At 38.6% G+C, this 23,811-nt stretch overlaps 1 protein-coding gene across 5 annotated transcripts in view; it reads left to right on the plus strand.

The window, feature by feature from the left end:
* Positions 1 to 23,811, plus strand: part of TLN2 (talin 2) — a 187,224-nt gene that overhangs the window by 89,904 nt on the left and 73,509 nt on the right. For all 5 annotated transcript variants that reach the window (XM_048318039.1, XM_048318037.1, XM_048318041.1 and 2 more), the window contains 10 exons: positions 6,962 to 7,132; positions 9,762 to 9,859; positions 10,507 to 10,636; positions 12,088 to 12,240; positions 13,104 to 13,246; positions 14,665 to 14,792; positions 19,177 to 19,240; positions 21,384 to 21,488; positions 21,840 to 21,995; positions 22,873 to 22,974. In XM_048318039.1, coding sequence (XP_048173996.1) covers positions 6,997 to 7,132; positions 9,762 to 9,859; positions 10,507 to 10,636; positions 12,088 to 12,240; positions 13,104 to 13,246; positions 14,665 to 14,792; positions 19,177 to 19,240; positions 21,384 to 21,488; positions 21,840 to 21,995; positions 22,873 to 22,974 — 1,215 coding nt within the window. In that variant the 5' untranslated portion in view covers positions 6,962 to 6,996. The remainder of the gene's footprint in view (positions 1 to 6,961; positions 7,133 to 9,761; positions 9,860 to 10,506; positions 10,637 to 12,087; positions 12,241 to 13,103; positions 13,247 to 14,664; positions 14,793 to 19,176; positions 19,241 to 21,383; positions 21,489 to 21,839; positions 21,996 to 22,872; positions 22,975 to 23,811) is intronic.

A 23,811-nucleotide genomic window follows, 5' to 3' on the forward strand; every position in this document is an offset into this window, starting at 1 on the left:
TGTTTCTGGTTTTGGTTTTCTCTTGCAGTGTTCTTACAAAATAGGAACAAAAGCCTGGAAGGCCTTTTCAAAGACATGTCATTGACTGCCGTAGTGGAGACTCTTGCTCCTGAGGCTTGTGATTTCTCTGTTACAACTAGCTCCGGTCTAGCTTTTTGCTTATCTTATCTAAAAGCTGTTTCAGCTCTGTCTGGGACAGTGGCATTCCTCCTGTAGTTTCTTAAAATTCCTACTTCCTTTTGAGGATACATACAAGCAAGTTAGTTTGCAAATATGCCTTTTGACTTAAAAAGCAAACTGAAGCTGAATTACTAATAAGCTGACTGTCCTGTAAACAACTCCTAATTATGCTCAAATATTTTGGTCTCTTGCATAATTCTGCTTGAGGGAACTACCTTGCTGGGTTCTTAGGAAAATAGATGCTGTTGCTGTATGACTATAAAGCGTGAACTGAGAATGGTATCTGTTAATGCTTACTAAATAATTACAGCCTGCTTTCATAGTAGTCTTTCAAAACTTGCCCTGGTTCATCTTTGTTTTGCTGTGGGGTTTTTTTATCCAAGTAGTTTGTTTGTAAAATTTAGTACTGCATGCTGCAGATAAATGCAGTGAATTTTCCCTGAGATTCTTGTAGGTTTTTAAGGTAAACTTGCTTATCAGTGTGTGTGGTGTGTGTATACAACCACAGTAGTTGAGCAGGGATTTTCTTTGGGCAGGGGCTCATGTGAGAGTTCTTGCATTTTAATTGTCTGTGCACACTTGCAAACAGAATAAACGATGTTTAGTGCTGTACAGTGTTAAGTTCCTTGTATTCTAACTGATGAAAGGAAGAGTTATGCTTTTTTGCTTGCTTGTTCAAGCTTCAAGAGCTCTGATTAGCCACCCCAGACAGTGTATGGTGTCTGAGGTTGCACGCTACTTCTGGACCCTCCAAGTTCATATCTTTGTACTTTACTGCCCATTTAGAACATCAACTTTTATTCTATTGGTTTACTGCACTTGCCTTCATCTTTGAGCTAATTAGAGGGAAAATGAGATATTGTTTTGTTTCCTTCTGATCACAAGAAGAGATTCTAACTTACTGACAAGACACAATTTCCAGTCCGGTGTTTACAAGTGTGATATCTGTGCGTAAGTGATAGTTATCCCTGAGAGCACCTCAACACCGTTCCCAGTGGAGTGGCAATGACCGGTGATGACGTCTTCACAGTGTCTTGTCCAGCAAAGTGTTGATGATGGCTTTGCTGTGACGTGTGGGCGTGCATTTAAGGCATACAACCCACAGATGATAGTTTGGCTCCCATACCGTGCTCTGGTGGAGAATCAGCTTAGTCTTCTAAAAAAGCCTATTAATGGCAGCCCTTAAGCGCTGTTAAGAGCATTGTGGGATAAATGAGTTACAAACTGACAGTGATGGAGCACTAAAGAGAGGGCTTCTTGAAAGGTGTAGTGTCACCTCTTGTATGATAAGATGCTAACACAGGTGCTGTTGTGAGTTAATAGTAAAATGGGTGTTGTTACTCTCTGTGCCTCTGCAGTCAGCTGCCTGTTTGCCTTCTTTGTGGCTCCATTATCCTTGATTTTTGAAGGATGACACTTTCATTTACGTTCATAATTTTGGAAGTATAGAAAGCTATCAGTTCAACTTGGTTTGTGCTTCTGAGTGCATTTTGGTCAAGGAGGTCTTAACAGGCATCAATCCACTAAACAAGTATTTCATGTGTACAATAGAATTAGATGTTCAGCCTCTGTGAGCAACAGAAAATGTCATGTGTCCTGTATTGCTGGTGCCCAGTGCCAGCAGGTAGTTGGTGGGAATACTGAAAAGGATAGAGGACTTCTGTTCCACTGGATTTTGTTACAAAGTTAGTCTAGTATAAAAATACATAGCTTTGCCTCTATTAGCATGTACACATACAGGCTTTTAGGCTGTGACAGTCTCATGACCTAGATTTGTGTTTGCCCAAGCTTGAATGAACCAGTTAAGAAATATCTCCAGGGAGACAGACTTTTACTAAATCATGGCACAGCTTTGCTTTTAGCCATAGCACTGGCGGTGACAACTTTCCTTTAACTGAGTGGGTGTGGTGCATGTTTGGCAATGTCAGCGATGGCTGTTGCACATTTACCTGGTTTTCACATGCAGGTGGTTTTGGGCTATGTGTTACCTCAACACTCTATTGGCAAGGATGTGAAATGAAAGGCAAAGAAATGCTCATACCTTCATAGCATTGAGCTGACATTTTGCATTCTCTGTTTGCTTAGCATTGCAGTTGAAAATACACAGATAAAGTCATGGCTTCATCAGCTCAGACACCACAGATATGAGGGTAGGAATTAAGCCAGATGAGTAGGTGAGTGATCAGGGAGGTCAGTGTGCACTAACTGGTTTCCCCTCTAAATCCCCTTTCTCCCATGCATCTTTATTCTGCTGTTTTATTTTATGCTTTTGGCTTGATGATAGTTTCCTGTTGAAATTGTGTGATGCAAGCTTCTGTCCTTGTCAGTATTTGGAGAAACAGCCATTTACCTTGTGTTACATGTCTCTTGAGAGGCCTTGTAAAATGCTTCTTGAGATAACTCTGCTGCCCCTTGCCTTGGTCTGTCTCTATGTACAGCAGCTGATGAGGTAATTGTAATGTCAGTGCCACCTTCCCAGTCTAGCAGAGCTGGGCTCTCAGGTACAATTTAGTTTATTGGGGTATCTTTTCTGGAATTCCTGTAATTGTGGTTTTATTATGTTATGAATCTCAGCAAGATATTCTGGAATGGAGACCAGTTTTTTACATTACCTGAGGCTCACATTCAGAGTATTGATTTGACTTGTGAAGTTTTCAGTAGTGTAGAGTTGGATCCTACACTGATTCAGTACTAGCTTAATGAGACTGACAAAAAATCATGGAAGCTTTCTAACTAGGGCAAGTCTGAACTTGATCATAAGTGTGTCATCTATCTCAGTGCTTTTAACATTTTAACATAGACACATTCACAAAGAGCAGACAACTCATTTTTGCATACTGCTACAGAAGGCTTTTTAGGGAGCTGGTTGGGAAAGCCATTTGTTGGTGAAGCAGAAGTGGAACAAGGAATTTTGAGAGTAAATCCATGCAAAAACTGTTCATTTACTATGGTAGCACAGCCAGTGTGTAGAAATTACTGCTTAGTTAGAAAAAAACTTTTCTAGAAATTACTTTTGGGACTGATAGAGGAAGAAGTGCAGTAGGATATGAACAAATTAGTTTGTTACTCAGCTTTGGCAGTCCTGGTTAGTTCTGTTTTGCTCCTCTTGAATGACACCAGGAGGAAAAGCAATTTTAAATTAATTTTCGGCGGAAATTAAGGGTGGGCGTGTTTTGGCGTCAACTTTCTTCCTGTTAATTTAGGGACATTTCTCAAACAAATATATTGGGGGTTTTGTTTGAATTATTCAGTTTTTATTTGCAATAGGCAATTTACAGATTTATTTCAGGGAAAATAGACCTAAGATCTTTTAATATGTGTGTTTCATCAGAGAACGTTTTTTTTGTATTTAATGTTCAAATTGTTTCACTGAAAATACCTACTTTACAAGATATGAAGAGATGTTTCGTTTTGTAAATATTGGTCCTTAGAATTTCAGAAAGCTTTTTTAATGAAGAGAAATTATGAAAGAAAAATATTTTAACAGTTCGTGGAATATGTATCTGCTTCTAAGTCCACACCTTTTGTAATTTAATAGTAACAGCATCCTAGCTCTAGTGAGAATGTGTCCAGGCAGGGAGCTTTGGGGAAGGATACAGTAACTCAGCTGAGGCTTGCAGAAAGGCTGTGCAAATGGAGTGGAGGTGTCTGCTCAAGCTTTGTCCTGCTGAGGTACAGGGACCAGAGCCCATGGTGACCCAGCTGGGCCAGTGTTTCCTTCCTGCTCCTGTGCTGGAGTGTGCTCCTGCCATAGATGTTCTGGCTAATCATGTATAATCACTCCTTAACCCAGAGGCACATATTCCTCCAGCTTGAAGTTACTTATTGCTTGTTCTACTTTTCAGTCCTTTATAACCTCTTTGGATAATATCTTACTATCTTACCTTATATCTTATTACCTTGGATAATATGTGCTTGAAGTATTTGTGCTTGTTTGCTTTGCTGGCAAGGTATCTCTGTGAGCACACCCAGGCCTGCTCATTTTAATTCAAGCACTGGTTAGACTTCTGTTTTGTTCAGATTTTCCAGAACATGAGCACTGTGATGGTTCAGCTCGAGGCCTTGACATGCACACTGTGATATGTATCTGCAGGCACTGGGTTCTCTGAGTTATCATCTATGGTTTTTTTAAGAGCTTGAAGCTGCTGCTGTCTCTCCAAAAGCTGTCAGATCCATAATTTATTATTCCAGTCTTTCACCTTACAAAAACAGATCAGTCACAGTCTGATTTAGAAATTTCCTACTTCATTACCTGCAGAGAATTAGACAGTACCAGGCAAACCATTTAATGTAAAATTCTCTTAATTTCCAGCATCCTTTTAACTTTTGGTCAGCCATTCCACAGACTGAGTGGTTTTGGGTGAAGCACAGAGTCCATTACTTGCACAGAGAAATATTTAAATGTGGTGTGAATCAATGTATAGAAGATAAAGGGAGCCTGGAAGATATTTTCCCCTTGTTTTTCTCTGTGATCTCAGCCCTTTTTCTTGACCAAGTTCTTAGTTCTTTTGAGAAAAAACAGCTGTCCTGTTCTGGATGTTACCCAGGAGATGGAAACTGCCTGTACCGTTTATTACTGAAAGCCAAGTGGGGAGATTTAGAGCCTGAGGATAATCTGGAAGAGGCAAATGAAAACCTTTCTCTTGAGTTTGAGAACACAGTGTTGGAGGAAACTGATAAGTCATGAACTCTTTTCATAAGCTCTTTTTCAGATGAAGCATTCTTTGGTGCCTCTGAAACCAAGAGCACTGAACTGGAGGAAACAGTTTAAGTCCTTCTGTCTTTGAGATGAATTTGACCCTGAAAAGAAAGGAGTGTCAGTGCGAGGACACAGTAACAGGTTCCCAACTTGTTAAAGTGCATTAAAGATGTCAGGGATAAATTTGCATGTCTGTTTATGTAGGGAAGGGGAAAAATATTCTTTTGCGGAGTGGAGAACTTAAGTTGAAAACCAGTGAAAGGGAGAACCATCCCTAGAAGTAGTAAAAAGAAAAATAAAAATGGAGCAGTTTACCTATGGATGCTGTGGATTCCATTTCAATGGAGCTTTGTCAGAATGGATTAAATGAGCATCTGGCAGGGACAGCATAGGGATGCATCATTTTACAATGGAGGGCACTATGCTAGGCTGACATTTGAGGTGCCTTCTGACACACGTGTTTATGGTTTATGTGGTGCACAATCACAAAGTGAAAATATTAACAAGCTGAGAACCTAAACAATGTACTTCTAAAAGAATGTTCTCTAAGAAACAGGACCTCTGCTTGTTTTTAAGTTAGCCGGTGCAGCATTGGGTCACACAAACAGGAGTACACCTTGCTGCTAGAAAGCTATGGCCCGGTTGCCTTTACTGAAACCTGGTGAGATGAATCCCATGGCTGGGGTGTGGCTCTCGATGGCTACCTGCAGTTCAGAAGGGAGAGGAGGAGGGTGCCAAGAGCTGTCTCTGAAGAACAGCCATGAGCAGGTTGAAAGCCTGCAGAGTCTGAGGCAACAAAGAGAACCTCGTGGCTGGTGTCTGCTGCAGGCTGCCCGATCCAGGGGAGCCTGTTTACAAAGTGCTGGCTCCAGCAACAAGTGGCATTACGGGCCCTCGTCCTGCTGAGGGACTTCATCCACTCCTGCAGCTGCTGGAAAAGTAGCACCGTGAGCTGTAGGCAATCCAGGAGACTCAGGGAATGCATGCAGGGTAACCTCTTACAGCATTATTACAGGTAATAGACAGCCCTTCCAGAGTGAGTGCAGTACTGGACCTGGTGGTGACCAATGGGAGCTAACTGGGAATGCCAAGGTTGGGGGTAGTCTGGCCTGCAGTCACCAGGCACTGGTGGGGTTGGCAGTTGCGAGGGATATGGGTCATATGTAGGGTAAAGTCAGGCCCCTGAACTTGAGGAAAACAAACTTCCAGCTCTTCAAGTTAGTCAGTAGGATCCCCTGGGAAATTCCTATTTAAAAACACATGCATAAATTTATGCAGAAATTATTTGGGGATTCTAGTGCATTCTGTATTTATGGAGAAAGGATTTAAGTTCTGAAGAGTTCTTGGAGATCATTGTGGAAAGTCTAGTGATGGAAGAGAGGTTTGAACTGTTAAAACAGCAAGGGAAGACATTGAAGACAAAACCCAGACTATCTACAAAATCAAACAATACAAAAAGCATCTGTAGCTTCCTGTTTCTCTAAAAAAATGCCGTCAAATTTAGTGTAGTTTCTGAAATAGAACTGAAATGAAAAATAACTCATTCTTGAAGCTCTTGTAGCTGTGCAACAGGCTAAAAACATCTAGCAGATCTAATGGAGACTTGAGAAAAACCATAACACTGTATTGCACACGTCAGAATCTTCAGGGAAGAGTAGTTATGTGCTAAGAAAATCCTACTTTTGATGAAGCAGTTATCTTAAGCTGTTGGTTACCAGCAAGTCTAAATGGTCTAATAAAAATGTGTGATGAGAGAAAAATAATTTTATGTCAGCAGTAGATATGTTGGCAGTATACCCAATAACTGTATTGTTTTTCTATGCACCATTTCAACCTACCTCAAAAAAAGTATGAACATTTAGTATGTGTACACAAGTTTTCAAAAAGGGATTTCCATTACACCAAGAAAAATACATGTTTTGGATAGTTTCTAGCTTGTTGATACTAATGAGACTTCATATAGAAGTTCATTTGAATAAATCTAATTCTACTGAACTAGTTTCATTTGTTTAATGAAAAGCTGAATCTATTAAATTATTAAATTGAAAACTGTAAGCAACAATGCCATTACTGTTTTTTCAGGTACTTTAGTAGGCACTTGCAAGTGACTTGGCACCATGGTAGCCCTTTCCTTGAAGATCTGTGTCCGTCAGTGCAATGTAGTGAAGACGATGCAGTTTGAACCATCCACTGCCGTGTACGATGCCTGCAGAGTTATTCGTGAGCGAGTGCCAGAGGCTCAAACAGGGCAAGGTGGGTTCCTGAATTTGTCCAAAGTCTGTTCATTGCCTGAACTGAAAATAGATATAAACCCATGGGGGCTCTTTACTTTGTCCTGTTCCTGTTTTGTTTTGTTGTTGGTTTTTTTTTTTTTTAATTTAAATTGTAAGGCTCTGAAGTGAAAGGAAACAAGTGCAAACAGATTTTTAAGTGACAGAAAGTAGCTGAGTTGTCTTTCTTCCTTTTCTCCTGACAAAGGTTTTCCCACAATGGATGTTTTTTGTGAAATTTTGACTTCTTAAATAAATATCTTGTTTGCCTAAAAGATGAGAAGTTGCTCTGCTGCTTGGAGAGCAATTTTTTTGGTATTACCTACTTAAAGCACTGTTTCTGGCAACGTTTTCTAAGAAAATCTGGGCAGACTTATTTTGTGCCTCATCAAAGAAGAGAACACAAATTACAAAAGAATGGCTGGATACCTGCAAAATGTGCAAAGAGAAATGTTTGAACTGGTTAATAACTAAAATTATCACCATGCTGTGCATACCACAGTTACCATGGTGCTACATGTTAATCAAATGTAACTGTCTCTGTACCTATTGAGCAAATTAGGTGAATGCAGACTGGGAAATACCATGGGCAAAAGGTCTGGTTTTAATGTAGTCAAAGTTGTCAAAAAATTCAGGTACTTCAAAGCCCTTTGGTGCTGTGTTGCATATAATGCTACTGGAATGTAATTCTTAAAGCAGGTTGTTTATTGAGGTTTAAGCTCTCCACCTTTACAACCGTTTCAAAAATCTTGTCTGAATTGTTAGAAAAACTTGCTAGTAATGGACTTCATTACTATTACTCAGAATTCCTTCTGCTTTGCAGGAGTCCTTTGGAAGTCTAGTTACAGAGCTTCAGTTTTCAGATAAAAGCTGTACATTCTTACCATGCTGGTCTCTCAAGGCAGAGCTTGTAGACAGCTGTTGAATTCAGACGTTGAGTGATAAATATCCCTGAACATCATGAACCTCAAAGAAAAGCCAAGGAGTTCTCAGATTTTATAGTAGGGCTTTTCCTTTATTTATTATTGCAGTGCAATTACAAACTTCAAAAAGCCTTATGAAGTTGAGTGATGAACAGGAATGTTTCCAATATATCCTTTCCCTTTCTTGGTGGCTCAGAAGACTCACCGTAGTGCAGTATAGTTGATAGACTTGTTCTGCACAACAGCAAATGCTCTTGTGGCTATCAGCTGTGCACATTTCACTCCTGCCAGAAGCCTGGTCCCAGCACGAAGGTGGCCATGATTTTCATGTGCAAGTTGCACAGCTCCTGCGATTTCATTACTGGGTGCATGCCCCACAAATGAGTATCAGAGCAGTCTGTGCTTCCTTGGTAGTTCTGTGCTCTGTGCAAGGCACTTTGTTTCTAAAGGTCACAACCTATTTATAGGCACAAATTCTAAAATCTTAGCGATGTGATTCTGTATTGCATCTGTATCATAAACATTGCTGTATGTACAGATGACTTGACCTTTCAGGGGAGTTTTTAATTAAGATCCCCAGGGAAAGTTTTTCATCTTATTCAGTTGTTTTTGGAAGGACTCTTCCTTTAAAATTGTGTATTTGTAAGTCAGTCACACTTTTATTAATTAAGTGTAAGGTCTTTTATATAATTGCATAAGTAGTTGTGTGTTTAAAGTAAATGCTGCTAAATGTAAATTATTGCTATGCGTGGCATTTAAGGATGAAATATTATCCAAAAATTGTAGGTATTTTTACCTGTTTAAAGGGTCCTGACACAACAGCTGAAAGTAAACAAGGTAGGGCCCAGAGCTGCTCTAGCAGACTGTGCACTGCTGGCCATGAGAAGGGGCATTAGCTTAACCTGCAGAACTCCAAACAGAGCAGGCTCAGCTGCTGAAAGGTTGTTTGTTGTTTGTGAAGTACAGTCTGTATTGACTCTTCATGCATATGGATAAGCCTTAAATTAAGTCGTGATACTTCATTTTGTGTATCTGGAGTTTAGTCTTTGAAACCTAAGCCTGGGTTTGTTTTGGTTTTGTGTGGCAATGAAAACTTTATCATTTACTTCTGAAAGAATCAATTGACATTGTTTAGCCTTCAAAAGATGCAAGTTTTTCCTGTGTTTGTTGTGGATATAATTCTAGAAGCCTTGTATATTTTTAAATACCTAAGCCTGAATCATCTACCAGATAGATTCCCAAGTTTATAATAAACTCATTCTGCCGAGGGTTGAAAGCAAACTGTGTTTTGAAAATAGAACTGCTGCTTGAAATAGTACACTATGGTTAAGGCCAAACTTGCTTGTATTTTTGGTTAGTCAATTCCAGAGCAGGACCTGTGAGCATTTAAAAAACGTTGTCTCAAAGAAAAGTAGTTACAAATATAATGCACAGTAGATGTGTGACATGTGAAGAGGTGACAGTGAAGCTTTTGTTCAAGTCTTCTATAAAGCCTGATGTACCCTCCTATCTGCTGCTAAACTAAATATTTCATGAAACACAGAAAAAAAATTCTACCCGAGTTTATTAAGAATGGAAGGTAAGTGTAATGTAGGCTTAACCCTGAAGCTGAATAGCCCTGAATAAAACCATGTTGGCTTTACTAGGTTTGATATTTTTCAATGTGTCTCTGTCTGTTCTGTTCTGCAGCTTCTGACTACGGATTGTTCCTGTCAGATGATGATCCTCGCAAGGGTATATGGCTGGAGGCTGGAAGAACACTGGATTATTACATGCTGAGAAATGGGGTATGGTGCAAGTCTGTTTCTTCCTTTACCACCATGTTCTTAAAAATTTGTTTACTTAATAGCAAGAAGAATGTTTAGCATTTGGAGGGGTAGGAGGCTCTTGAGCCTGTTCCTGAACTTGACCTAGTCCTTTTCCTTGCTGTGCCTCAGATGTCAGTTTTTTTCCTGCATCAGGTTGTGACTGAGAGCTACTGTGGTCAGTAGTGTCTTCATAGAATGATTAACAGAAAGTTGAAAACTAACTTCTGTTATATGCTTTATATTTGAGGTGACCTTGTGTTAGAGTTGGTTTCTTGTATAGTTGAGGTGGTGAGGTCATACTGGCTCACATTCTGGCCAGCTTGCTACAGCCACAGGGCGTTGCAGTCCTTTTGAAATGCTGGACTTGGTTTCGCAGAAAAAGGCACTTTGGTCTATCTTGCCCTGACAAGGTCTTACCACTTAGGACAATTCTTGAAAAATTACATTGGCAGATCTAAAAGTAGACACTTCTCAAGTTTGTTAAATGAGTAAGTTGCCTGTTCTGTAACAAAAGAAAAATCCAGCTTGGAGAGTGGGAAGGGAATCCTGTTTTAGGCATCTAAGGTAGTGCATTGGCTTGTGATGGCTTCCAAAAGCATTTTGAAACAGTTGTGTTTTTTTCCTAGGATATATTGGAGTACAAAAAGAAACAGAGACCTCAGAAAATACGTATGTTGGATGGTTCAGTGAAAACAGTCATGGTGGATGATTCTAAAACAGTCGGAGAATTGCTGGTTACCATTTGCAGCAGGATAGGTAAGATTCTGGGACCCACATGCTTAAGAACTTTTTTTTCTGCCATATTTAAATTTTGATTGTTAGGACGTTATGTGTCTAGAAATTGGCACATGTGAAAAATTTAAATTTGTTTCAAGTTACTATTTACTAAACACTTTCTTGAAACGCATTGTCCAGGTTTTATCAAGGTCTGTAGAGAGTCACCTGTATCCTTAAACTTCAGGATTTAGCAGTTGAAGGCACAAAGTTATCCAACAGTACAGGTACCAATTTTTTATTGTACGTTACATTTACGTACTCTTTCCTGCAATGGGGTAGAGATTTAGAACTGAATTTATACTCAGTTTTAGTTGGATAAAAGAGGAACACTGCTGACCTTGAAATGTACCCAAACTTAGGACTTTGCGTTGTTATGATTAGAGTTGATCACAAAATTGTATCATTTGTAAAGCAACATATAGAAGCCATCCAGAGCAGCTGGTCAAAAATGTGTCATATTTCTTATAGTCTGTCTCAGTATTTAGCTAAATAGACATTTTTGAAAACAAATCCGTATTTAATGCATGCACTGTAAGCATGTGTCCAACATGGCTTAATTTAAGTCGTAAACCTGTGCTTAAATCTCATTTAGAATTCAAGCGGCCTTAATTTGATTTATGTTACTTTACTTGGAAAGTGAATCATCTGTTTCAATTTTGAGTTTTTCTATGTTGGATTCTAATCTGCTGTAACTAATTTACCTCAAAAATGAGTTTGATTTATTTTCATGAATGTGGTCATATAGGTGAGCATTTAATTCGCTGTCTGGTATAACATAACCATGCTTTTCCAAACAGTACAAAAACCACGCAGAACAAAGAAATGAGAACAACCTAGCACATCTGCTAAATATTGTGAACTGATTTTTGATTCAGTTTCATGTAAAATTCACAGGAAGAGTTGAGTCTTAACACTTTAAAAAATTAAAAAATCATAAATTTCACATGGTTTCTGTTCATCAGTTGGCTCTGCCACATTTCTTTTACATCATGGACAAGCTGAAATTACTCAGTCCTCAGAAAACAATTGTAAGCGTCCCTGAATGGAAATTTACTATAGCCAGTCTCCATTTTGGAATTTACTGCTATTTTAAATTCCATCATGTTTTTAAACTGGCAGCTTCTCTTGATAGGCAACGGAAAAAAAATACCTTATGCTTAATACCTTTCTGAAAGTGGCAAATGCAGCATATGACAAAGAAATGATGTATTGGAAAGACAAGGTCAGATATTGGCAAGATGTCTTAAATGCAAAAGTTGCAGAGTATTCTTCTTGTTCCCCATACACAGTTTTAGCATTTCATCTGGCATATACTTATTGTGTTTGGAATAAGCCATTGGTATTTTAATATGTGGAAAAGAATATTTCATCCGTCCTAAAATGTATTAAATTTTTATTGTTACAAGCACTGGATTTATTTATAATTCCAGGAATAACAAATTATGAGGAATATTCCTTAATCCAGGAGAGCATCGAAGAGAAGAAAGAGGAGAGTACAGGAACACTTAAGAAAGATAGGACACTGTTACGTGATGAAAGAAAAATGGAAAAACTGAAGGCAAAGCTTCATACAGATGATGACTGTGAGTAATGTATTCCAGGGTAATTCTTTGATTAGTATCTTTCCACAGTATAATGCAAGGAAGCCATGCAGGAATGCATTTTTCGACTATTCAGTGTGTCTCAGTTGGTTCCTGGCTGTATTTTGCATCCCTTTGTATGTAGTGCTGTCCGCGACTGAGTATTTTTAAAATGAAGTGAATGGGCAAGTTAATGCCTCTGAGAGTCAGCAGGTGTTTTGAAGTGCTTTTTGTTACGTTTGGTAGGAGTATTCCAACCTAAAGTGTGAAGGGTCGTTTTTGTCCCTTGATTAAAGTTGCTTATTTAATAGCTGATGACTACTGAAAGCCATCAAAAGGTAGTTTTGTGTTTGAAGGCATACATTTTAACTGTCAGTGAAGTTTGCCAAAGAACTCAGGCAGTATTTGGTTTGTTTTGTGTGTTAAGTCATGAGAACTGTTTTTTCTGTTTTGCTGTAAGACACTAAGGTTAATTGTAAGTAGCAGGAAGATGTTCTAAAATTGTGTTTAGGAATAAGAAAGGTAAACAGAATCATTTGTTTTAGAGGTAAAATGTGGTATACTTAATTTGTAGTGAAGATTTGAAGATCTAATTTTAGTGGTAAAACATTACTATAGTTGTTTCGTCAACAATATTAACGGTGTTTATGCGGTAGTATATCCTTGTTGATCAGCAGTGCTGTTTTTCAGTTCTCATTTGTAGCAAACCTTCAGCACTGATGACTAGAAACAGAAATGAAAGCAACATCTCTTGTGGAGTTTCCCCCCACAGTGGATATGCCAATTATCCCATGAGTTTCACAACAGCCTTGAACACTGGCAACAGTGTGGATTTAACAATGTGCATGTCTGTGGCTCTGTTGCAGTAAATTGGCTGGATCACAGCCGGACCTTCAGAGAGCAAGGAGTGGATGAAAATGAAACGCTACTCTTGAGACGGAAGTTCTTTTATTCAGACCAGAATGTAGATTCAAGAGATCCTGTTCAGCTTAACTTGCTTTATGTTCAGGTACAGTAGCTTCTACCTTGCTGAGGAAACCTATTAGGTTAGTTAGAAAACTTCTGCTGTTTAAATACTCTGTCTTCTAGAATTCCAGCTCTGGATGTGCTTTAGTTTTACTCTTTTGTCTATCTCTCCAAAACCACATGATAGTACAGAGGCTTTGCTGATTTTTTAAAATCAAATACTTTGAACCCAGTAATGGACACTGAGGCAAAAATCCACTGGCTTTCATGTCCTGCTTCCTTAAAATTTGTAAACGTCTTTAGTCCCAGTTTGCTCTTTTTAGTCCTTCTCTCTCTTCTCTGGATGGTGCTCTCTGTGTAATGTGGAGTTTCAGGTCAGTCTTGTGAACAGCTTTGTGTTTCTCCTGTCTTTTTCTCTTCTGCCTGATCAGTGAGAGAGCTTCTTCTGCACTCTTTTCCAGTCTTCCACTCAGACAGCACACAAGGCAGGCAGGTTTCCTGTCAAAAGGGTCCATGTCATGGAACACAGTAGGAGTCCATCTAAACATGTTCCCAAAACTGTTAGAGGGACTGTACATACCTTAGCAAAGCCAGGAGCTTTATGCAGAAGATACTATTTAACTGAAGGTGCCATCGCAATTGCCTGCAATTTAGTCTGAAAAAAGTAGGCTTTTAAACTCTTTGTTAAATGTAGGGGGGTTTTTTAAGTAAAAAAACAAAAATGAAGGTTTGATGAAATGAGCTGTTGTTACACTTGATGTTGCTCTAAATTACATTTTAAAAATCTGAGGCAAAAGATAAGGCTGTTCTATTGCTTATATCAATACATTTTCGAAGTTTTTTTAGAAGTCTACCATACTGAGCTGTTCTTCTGCCACTAAAATATTTCATTCAGGCTGGTATGACAGTATGTGTTGATAATGCTTTGTCATTGCTTTGTGTATGGATAGGTGAGCCTTCTATTGCCAGAGCTATAAAAATCTGTCATCTTCAATGACTGCCAAATTTATACAGAAGGAAAAAAAAATGCTGTGTGCCTTCTATTGTTGCCATATCTCTAATAGTAATTTAGTTTTTACATACTAGTTATGGAGGTCCTTTTCCCTCCTATATGAGGCAGTAGGATGAAAGCTTTTCAATGTGTGTATATGCACAGACACGTATCTGTATATATGTGTGTACACACAGAGAAGTGTATGTGCATGTTGTATTTTATTTACATGCATCAGGAAATGGCTGTCAAGTTCTCTTTTTGATCATAGCTTCAGTAAGTCTCCATAGATACTCACAAAGAAATAATCTAGCCCTTTGTTTTATTAGTCACATACACATCCAGGATGGAATAATAAGGACATTCAGAAGGAGAAGTGTGTGTTGCTGGCTATATTCAAGCTTTCAAGGAATTTGAGCTGGAATAGTTGTTTTGGGTGTCCCTGACATATCTTTGTTTATCTTCTCTAGGCTCGTGATGACATTCTGAATGGTTCCCATCCCGTCTCCTTTGAGAAGGCCTGTGAATTTGGAGGCTTTCAAGCACAGATCCAGTTTGGACCTCATGTAGAACACAAACACAAACCTGGATTTTTAGAGTAAACACTTCTAACTTCTAAATTTGGGTGACCTCAAGTGTAACTAATGTTGAGTTGTCACAGATTAAACACATTTTATTACTCCAAGCAGAGGTAATCAGATAAAGTGTGTTTTCTATAGCAAATCTCCCAGTGAAAGGAGCCTTATTGCACGAATCAGCAGCCTCAGCTGATGAGGGGACCTTTGGCAGTAGCTTATTAGACAGCACAGGGCACTGGCTCCTCCCAGAGTGCCAGTTAAGTACACACTTAGTACTAGGAAAGTACAAGACTAGAAAGAAGATTTGTCATTTAAATAAAATGAATACTGCTGTGTTTAGAGTTTAAATTTGCAAACTTTTTAGTGGTATTAATCACATGGTCAGATTCACCCTCTCATGGTGTTGTATGAATTGAATTCTAGGACTGTGTTCTTTGTTTCAGGCATGGCCAGAAGTTCTGCTTACAAGTGGCTCATCGTTAGTTTTTATTGTGATACTTAATTTACTGCTATCAGCAGGGCAAGTTAAGTTTGACTGAAGTCTAGATGTCCCACTTTTCTACTGATTTTGATTTTCTGATTGGTTTACCTGCAGTAGAATTAACCAAGGGCTGAAGTCTGAGGAAGGCAGTGTAGGAAGGTAAAAGAGAGCTATTTACTGCACAGTCCATAGAGCCTTGCCTACATACGAGGCTCATAAATACCTTAATTGGAGGCACAAAACAATGGCTGCATATTTGGTTTCTGTCCTGTTCCACTGGCAGAGTGCTCAGTGCTGCCTCAGGCTTCCTTTGTGAGCCCCTCTGGGGTTTACAGTATCGCAGGGAATCGCTGTGAAGTTGTGTCTTGCTGTGGAACATGCATTGCTGCAGCATTGGGTGTTTGAAGCACTTCACTTCTGAAAGATATTCCTGAAGCAGCAGTTCAGTTATGCAAATAAACATCTTTCAGTTCAATTAATAATCAGCTTTTCTTTTTACTATCTGTCTGCTCCTGATTGGCCCATGAACCTTTCCTGTTAGAACTACTCATGTCTAGGAATTACAGGGGCTCAGTGTAACAGCTTCAGTGTACTCCTGGTTTTTATTTCCTAGAACTGTGACCAGTTAACACAACAATCTTTTTCTGGGATTTGTCCATTGTCTGCTTATTCTTCCTTTCTCCCTCCACTCACTGAAGAGTATTCCTGCAGCAAACCATTGGGGTATTATCTCATGATAAGCTAATCTTGTGTCATGGTAATGATTTCAAGAGTTAGGTGTTCCCCGTAGTTGCTTTTAATTTTTAGAGCAGTGATTTCCCACGAGCTTAACCAGCAGCTTTTGCAAACTGCTGTACAGTGCTCCATTGCTTAAATTTTTCTAGGATTTTCTAATGTACTACTTGGTTTTTTCAAACTCCCTATAGTAAGTGTGTTTTATGGCAGACTGAAGCTGCTAGCTGGATGATGCTTCTACTTTGTACGCAGCGCTGGATAGTTTGGAGTCCATCACGAAATAGCCATCACTCATACAATGTGCATTATCTTTTTTTAATTCTAATAGAGATGAAACATATTTATAACTGAACCATATATTAGAAAAAGAATGTTACTCCAGTGGAAATGATTTTGAACCAAAATTCCAAAATTTAGAACCTTATGTTTTGCAGGGCATTTTCTCTACTGTTGTTTTATTTCCATTTAGGGCTTTGATTGTATTAGAACCAAACTTGGCAGGTAACCAAGTGTAATTGCTCTCTGTCCTGGTGTTTAATCAGTTTCATAAAATTAAGTATTTCTGATTTAGAGGTAATTCAGTTTTTGTCCTCTGTAGATGAAGCTGCTCCAGAACTGTAAGACCCTGGTCATTGTCTCCTAATTTGAAGTGTACATGTTTATGATTTAGTGTCGATGCATTTGGTTTTACATAGCCTTCATGACAGCCTTTTTGTGAAACCTCATGCTTTTGTTTTGTGAGTCTAAATGAGCCAAGTGATCCTGGCTCACTATGAACCATATATAGAAACAGTGTTGTTAAATGCTCAATTTTTTTTTCTGAAGACGCATCTCTCATCCTTTCAGAAAAAAAAACTTCTTAGTTTGTTTTGGTTTTTTTATCCCCTTGAAAAAGAGCGAGCATTTTTTAAAGTTTCATCCAACTGTCTTCTACTGTTTGGTGCATAAACACTGGTTCTTTTCAAGTAAGAAAGTAGTTTTATTTTTATATAAACGGTATGCTGTAGCTCAGTGTGTGAAATACATTTGAGAGGTATCCAGTCACTTGCTACTGAAACCTCAAGTTGCTATAGGTTCCCTTAAGGGGAATCTGTCAGCTCGTACAGAAAACAGCATAGAACAGAATAACACTAGTATTTCATGAAATTGTTTGGAAATAGCTTAGTTTAGTTTGCCATGTCTACAATATGTTTGTGTAGAGAGACCTTTTGTATCCTTTTCGGTCGTTGCTAAAGTATTCTTGGCACAGATAAAGATTATTGCCTGCATCTTGCTAAGACGTTGGCATTGGTTGTTGGAATTCCCTTGAAGCTCATGCCAAAGTAAATTGTGAAAGCATTAAACTATCAAATTACAAGTAGTCCTTCTTTGTGCCCGTCATGGTACAGATGCAGTTTTGCATGGCACCTATGGAGGTACCCTGGGGCTGAATTTGCTGAGAGAATATCTAATAAAGAGCTCGCACTGTTTGTCTGCAGATAGGAAAGGAACACCTCCAACTGCACACTTCCACTTCTTCGCAAGCACACTGGCAAACAGAAAAGCTGCAAATGATAATTGAGCTTGATGCTGAGCCCAATTCTTGAATCTAAGCTGGTTTGCTGAATTAAGCTGTATTTTTCACAAACACCTTTATGCTAATGAAAAACAATCTAAATGTTGGCACTCATGCATAATTTTTTAAGGAACTAGAAGATGAAACTCAGTGTAAATCAAGTTAAATCAACACTGCTTGCTATTAGCTGTTTTTAACTGAGTTCAATGTCCTTCTAATATGTGTAATTTAAGGGATTAGGGAAGGCTAAATTATAAGGTATTTCCATTCATTTTGCTAGCTCCAAAATAGCTGCAAAATAAAGTGAAACTGTGTTTGTAAAGAAAATATCTGGATTATAAGTAGAATTAAAATAATTTCAGTCTGTTCATGACTGGCATTTCACCGTTTCAGCTGAGGTGTGATCACTTGTCTCTTGATTTAAAAATAATGGAAGGTGATAGGAGGAAAAAGCTTCCAGTCCAACTGCCACTCTCATGTGCAGGGGCATTACAATTGCTGTTTAGTGGACAGAGCCCAAATTATTTTCTTAACTCTTGCTGCTTATGAAGCTCCAAGTAATGTTTGCTTAGCAGTGTTATCTAAAGTGTTACATTAGTTGAAAGGTAAGTAGACAGGCTTAAAAATGTAATGGTTTTGAGAGTTTATCAGAACATATACATATGGATAGCTGAGAAAATTAACTCTAGAATTTAAACTGCATTGATAACTATAATTTGTTTATGTAAATCCATTTCCAGAATTAAACTGTTTAATTCAGGTTTGGGTTTGTTGTTTTTTTAATTTGCCTTGGGATTGAATTTAACTAAACTGGTTTGAACCTGTGAAATTCTGTATAAAAGCACCAGTTGTTTCATACTAGAGACACCAGCATTTAAGACAATAAGCTGTATTCAGTCCTTACCTACAGTTTTAATTTGGCTCTTCAGCCTTCCCTACCCCATGATGTCTTTGTAAGTAAGTCCCCAAGAAAAGTTTTCATTATCATGTTTTAGTGAGATGTAGCTACTACAAAATCAGAAGAAAGATTAGCAAGAACAGTTGTTCTTACTTTGTTTTATAATGCTAGAACTTCATGGAAAGGACAAAATGTGTGATCTCAGTACTGGGTAGTATTTTTGAAGCATGAAATCCTAATTTAGTCCTTCAAGCTATTTTGTCGATTGTCTGCAATGGCAGGCTTTTGTGTTTAAAACACACACACACAAAAAAAGCACAGTAACATAAACAAAAAACTCAACACAAATACCCATCCCCTCAAGATAATAAAACCAAAGCAACTCCCTAGGAACAGCTGAGCAGGTTTTTTGCCAATCTTATTTAAAACAATCCATGCTTCTCAAAACTTCTAACTTTGTATCTTAATAGGTAGTTCTAGCCTTCAGTGTTAAGTGTTGTTTGTTTACAGAATACATCAAAATAAGGAGGACATTCTCCAGTCATACTATTTCTGTGATTCTTAATAGTCTAAAGTAGGGGGAATCCTTAGAGACTAATTATTTTAACAGTGCAAGTTTCTTCAGGTGGAAAATGACCTGCTGGGGGAACCTAGTGCCAGTAAAGATGTATGGAAAGCATCCTTCCTCAAGAAAGAACCATTAACTTTGGAATATCTTCTTTTTTTTCCCCCTAGCCTGAAAGAATTCCTGCCTAAAGAATATACCAAACAAAGAGGGGCTGAAAAGAGAATATTTCAGGTAATTGTGAGGCTGATAAAACTACTATAGTTTCACTACCTTTATAAGAAAAATCTGATATTTCCCAGGTGTATACTTTGTGTATATTTGAACTGTATAGCTATCAGAAAATGAAATATGAAGTATTTGACAGCTTTCATTTTATTTCTTCAGCAGATTTATTGTCCTGATCCTTTTTTCTTCACTGGTGAAGAAATGTGCTTTGTTAAAGGGAGATAGTGAAAGTTCAGTATTTTTAAGATCTTTTTGTCAGTTGCATTGAAATATAAAGATGCATATTTGTACTAAAATAGACAACGTTTAGGAAAGCCAGTTTTGATTTCAAAAATGAGCCTCAATTCTGCTTGTTAATGCTTGAATTCAGTGGTCTGTGTGGGAATCATCCCATTGTGAAAGACTGGAGCAGTTGAGTATAAAATGGTAAAATATACTGGTACTGTTAGAAGTGATCTCAGAGTCTGAGTACTGTAGATGCACCAGATATCTCTGCCCACTGAAATACAAGTTCGGCAATACAGTGGAAGTTGGAAAATTCTGAGGTCAACAGGTGAGAAAAAGTCATCTGGCTTCTGGAAGGACACACCAGAGATCTGTGATCTCAACCTGGGAGACAGGAGCAGGAACAGATCACATCCTTTCATTTGTCTGCTACACTGCCAGCTGAAGAATTCTGTAACTTTGTAGGTCTGTTCTACCTGGAGTTTTCAGTACTCCTTGTAGATCAGTATGTCTAACACTTTTGTGTGCACCTTTAGGTGGTGCAGTGACATTGCAATTCAAGCAAAAACCAAATTTATTCACCTCTGAGTATTGTAGCCATGCTGTTCATAGCATGGAATTTTTGCCTGTGTCAGATTAGACCTATGAGTAGTATCTGTCATTGCATGCTTTAGTGCATGGCCCAGAAGCTTATCAGTGAGGGCACTGATCTGGGCAGAGATGTAACAGCAAGGTGGAGTATGTGAGTTGTCTTTTTGAAAAAAAACCCAGCTGTTTACCAAGTCATAAAATTCTGGAGCTTGGCAGGTGTTTTTCACCAAATATTCCATCTGCAGTGACTCCATTTGTGCTCCTTGCTCTTTCGGGATTCTGGGTGTGTTCTCTGTGCTGAAGTTGACAGGTAGGAGCAGACTATGTTCTTGGGATGCAAGAGGTTTTTGGAGTTGCGGTTGCTTCTCCCAGGCCTCCCCCTTGGAAGCTCCCACACTGTCGAGGTGGGAGCAAGTGGAGTGGGAAGGCGTTTCCCATGTTCCTGGTGCTCCCCCTGCTGCCATCAGTTAGCATGAAAGAGGTGGCACCCAGCAGTTCAGAAGCACGTGAGAGGAAGATAGGGTGGGATAGGGAATCCCACAAACAGGATTTAAGTAGCCAGGCGTTTGGATACGATTTTCAGCACAGTGGTCTGGGATAGGAGAGCAGATGCTGGGAGAAGTTTGAATACATAAGATGGGTACATGTCATTACTTATAGGTAATAATCAATCTACTAATGAGCAAGTTTTTTAAATAATAAATAGAGACTGAGTTACAAGGCACACTTAGATGAGTATTTCAGGATGAACTATTTAGAAAAATCATTGTTCCTCTGCTGTAGAATTATTTTTGTGTAATGGAAAAAAATGCTGGATAGTGTTGCAACTGGCAAAAAAAGGCCTATTTGGAAGTACCTGAAAGACATGAGAAATGGTGAAATACAAAATGTGAGGCTGTCATGGATCAGAAGTTCTGGGCACAAAGCAGGAATAAATAATCTGTTTCTGGGGGGGAAAAAAAGGCTGCTGGTACATGTAAGTGATTTTTTTAAAGCTGAGTGAAGAGACATTAATTGTATGAAACCTAATGGTGTCAAATAGCAGGAATACCTAGAATTTTAAACTGTGTCAGAAATGGTTCAAATGTGCATTGTCTGAGACAGATTGAATGGTTGATGGTCAAAGACAAGTGTTCTATTTGCCCAGGTTGTTTATTTTCTCTGATGTGAGGGATTATATGATAGTTTTGCTAACATTTCTACCTGGTATTTTTTCAAATATTCTAATTGTAATGAGTATTAACTAAGCATCCTGAAACAGATAAAAGCTGTACCCTTTTTTTGTTTCCAGAAAGTGCAGGTTCTGCCTAATTGGTACTGAACTTTCTTACAGGAGCACAAAAACTGTGGTGAGATGACTGAAATAGAAGCCAAAGTGAAGTATGTGAAGCTGGCGCGTTCCCTGCGCACCTACGGGGTGTCATTTTTTCTTGTTAAGGTAATGCAGCTCTTGCTGTGACCATCCTGTATCCTTGGTTGTGGATTACCTCAGATCCCTCACTAAGCAAAGGTTTGATACCTCAACCACTAAAATATTTCAGTTTCCTGGAGGACTGAGAAGAGGGATTGTCTTTTGAACTGAGTGGTAAAGATGCACTAAAGACCAGAGCTTCTTAATGCATTGCTTGAAAATCATTGCCTGTAAACAGACAAACTAAGCCTGGAGTTTTAAATTGTCACTGTCTGCATGCCAGTTTCTTCCCTGTGTCAGTATATTCTATCTTGCGCTTCCTTTCTCCTGTGGCAAGCCACGTTTGTGTGGAAAACAATCTTCCACACCTTTTTATAGGAAAAAATGAAAGGCAAAAACAAGCTGGTTCCTCGTTTGCTGGGGGTCACCAAGGACTCAGTGATGCGTGTGGATGAGAAGACCAAGGAAGTGTTGCAGGAATGGCCACTGACAACTGTGAAACGCTGGGCTGCCTCACCTAAAAGCTTCACTCTGGTAATCTTTATATATTCAGAGGACAAGATCTGTGTGGCAAGGAGATTTAGAATGGTTTCTGTACTGTAACTTGTTCTATCTTTAATTTTCTAGCATTATGTAGAGTCACTGAGTCCTCATGTAATAAATTGGCCCATATTGGAGTCCAGGTTCAATCTGTAGTTTGGTGCTTCTAGACAGGCCAGTTCCTCAGAAGTACTGTTTGAATCTTCTAATAAACCACTGTTTAAATCTGGTTTGTGCCTAAGTACTAAACAGTTAAAGCATTATTATTCACACTTGTGTAAATAGTTATGGTCCTTCTCATTCATAATGTGCTTTGTGACTTGCAAAATAGGAACATGAACAAAGTCGGATGGCTGATTCATGCATCTGATAATTACAAATTTAGAGAAACTTCATGAATGTGATACTTTGTTAATTGGTCTATAGGAGGCCACTGCAACATTCATTTTGGATATTAAAGGTTGTTTAAAGTGATGGAACAAGATGCAGAGGCTAGAAAGTTGCATTCACTTGATTCATGTGCATCTAATTTCCAATTGCCTGGATGATTATGCTCTAGGATTAAATTCTAAAAAAACTTTTCTCCATCCTCGAGTGAAGGAATCTGATAAAGTTAGATGAAGTCTCTTGAGCGTTTCAGTTTGTGGAACGTGTGTGACTAAGCCGAAATAAAAAGCATTCTTCTCTCCTCCCTTAGTCCCCCATATAGACTGGTTTAGAATCTTGGAGCAGTTTATCTTACTGTTGCATATAATAAAATGTCTATACAATTTTAAAATTTGAATTTTCTCACTTGTATTTGGTACTGTTTCTTCATTTACTTACTTTGCATTTTCAAATAGGTTTTGGGTTTTCTCCCCTTTTTCTTCAGGATTTTGGTGAATATCAGGAAAGCTATTACTCAGTACAGACCACTGAAGGAGAACAGATCTCTCAATTAATTGCAGGTTACATTGATATCATCCTAAAGAAGGTACAGTATTAACGTCTTGGCATGTAGCAAAAAAGCCAATGCACAACCTCAAATATGTGCAAACTGCAGTTTTTCTCTCATTAAGTCAATGTTGTGTTTTGATGTTCTATATTTTTACCTGCAAGTAAGGCACTGCTTCTGGAAAAATCAAGGCTATTTATTACACCTCTAGCAAGGGTCAGACTCAGTACAGCACTTCTGAAAAAAAAAAAAAAAAAAAAGCTTTGCTTTTCTGTCTGGAAGGTGACCTTGTGACTGTGAATATATATCCAGGGAAGAGTCCAAAGCTTCAGTTATGGATTTTTAAGCTACGGTCCAAAGTGATGAATCAGGTGGAAAGAAATTATCCTAGAAACAGTATTTAAAACTACAGCAAGGACTACACAATAGTTGTCCGGGTGCTGCTGTATATAATGTACCAAAACTGAGGAAGTTTTTTGGCCAGAAAAACAAACCAAAAAGCCCCAACAGTACATCGCTTTAAAAACACCGTGATTAGTAAAGCAAAGAATTAGACCTCAGTTTTGCAGGGAGGGATAAAATCAGTGTTTGTGAAGAGGTCAGACTGCCTTGAAACTTGTTTTTATGGAATGTGCCTGGCAGGAGAGAGGAAGGCCTGATACGCATCTCCACTATTCAAAATATTCCCAAGCGAGCAAGTGCAACAGCAAAAAATGGCAATTTTGCCAACAAATGTGGAGCTGAATGGTCCCATTCTAAGCATGCTGTATAGAAAAGCAAGGTGTTCCAAACAGCACTGATTGCTTCTTGTCAAATTTTTACTTTCTTGACAATCCAAACTACATCTTTATTTACTGTAATGGATTTTAGTAGTAA

Source organism: Corvus hawaiiensis, chromosome 13 (assembly GCF_020740725.1).
Source record: "Corvus hawaiiensis isolate bCorHaw1 chromosome 13, bCorHaw1.pri.cur, whole genome shotgun sequence".
Lineage (NCBI taxonomy): Eukaryota > Metazoa > Chordata > Aves > Passeriformes > Corvidae > Corvus > Corvus hawaiiensis.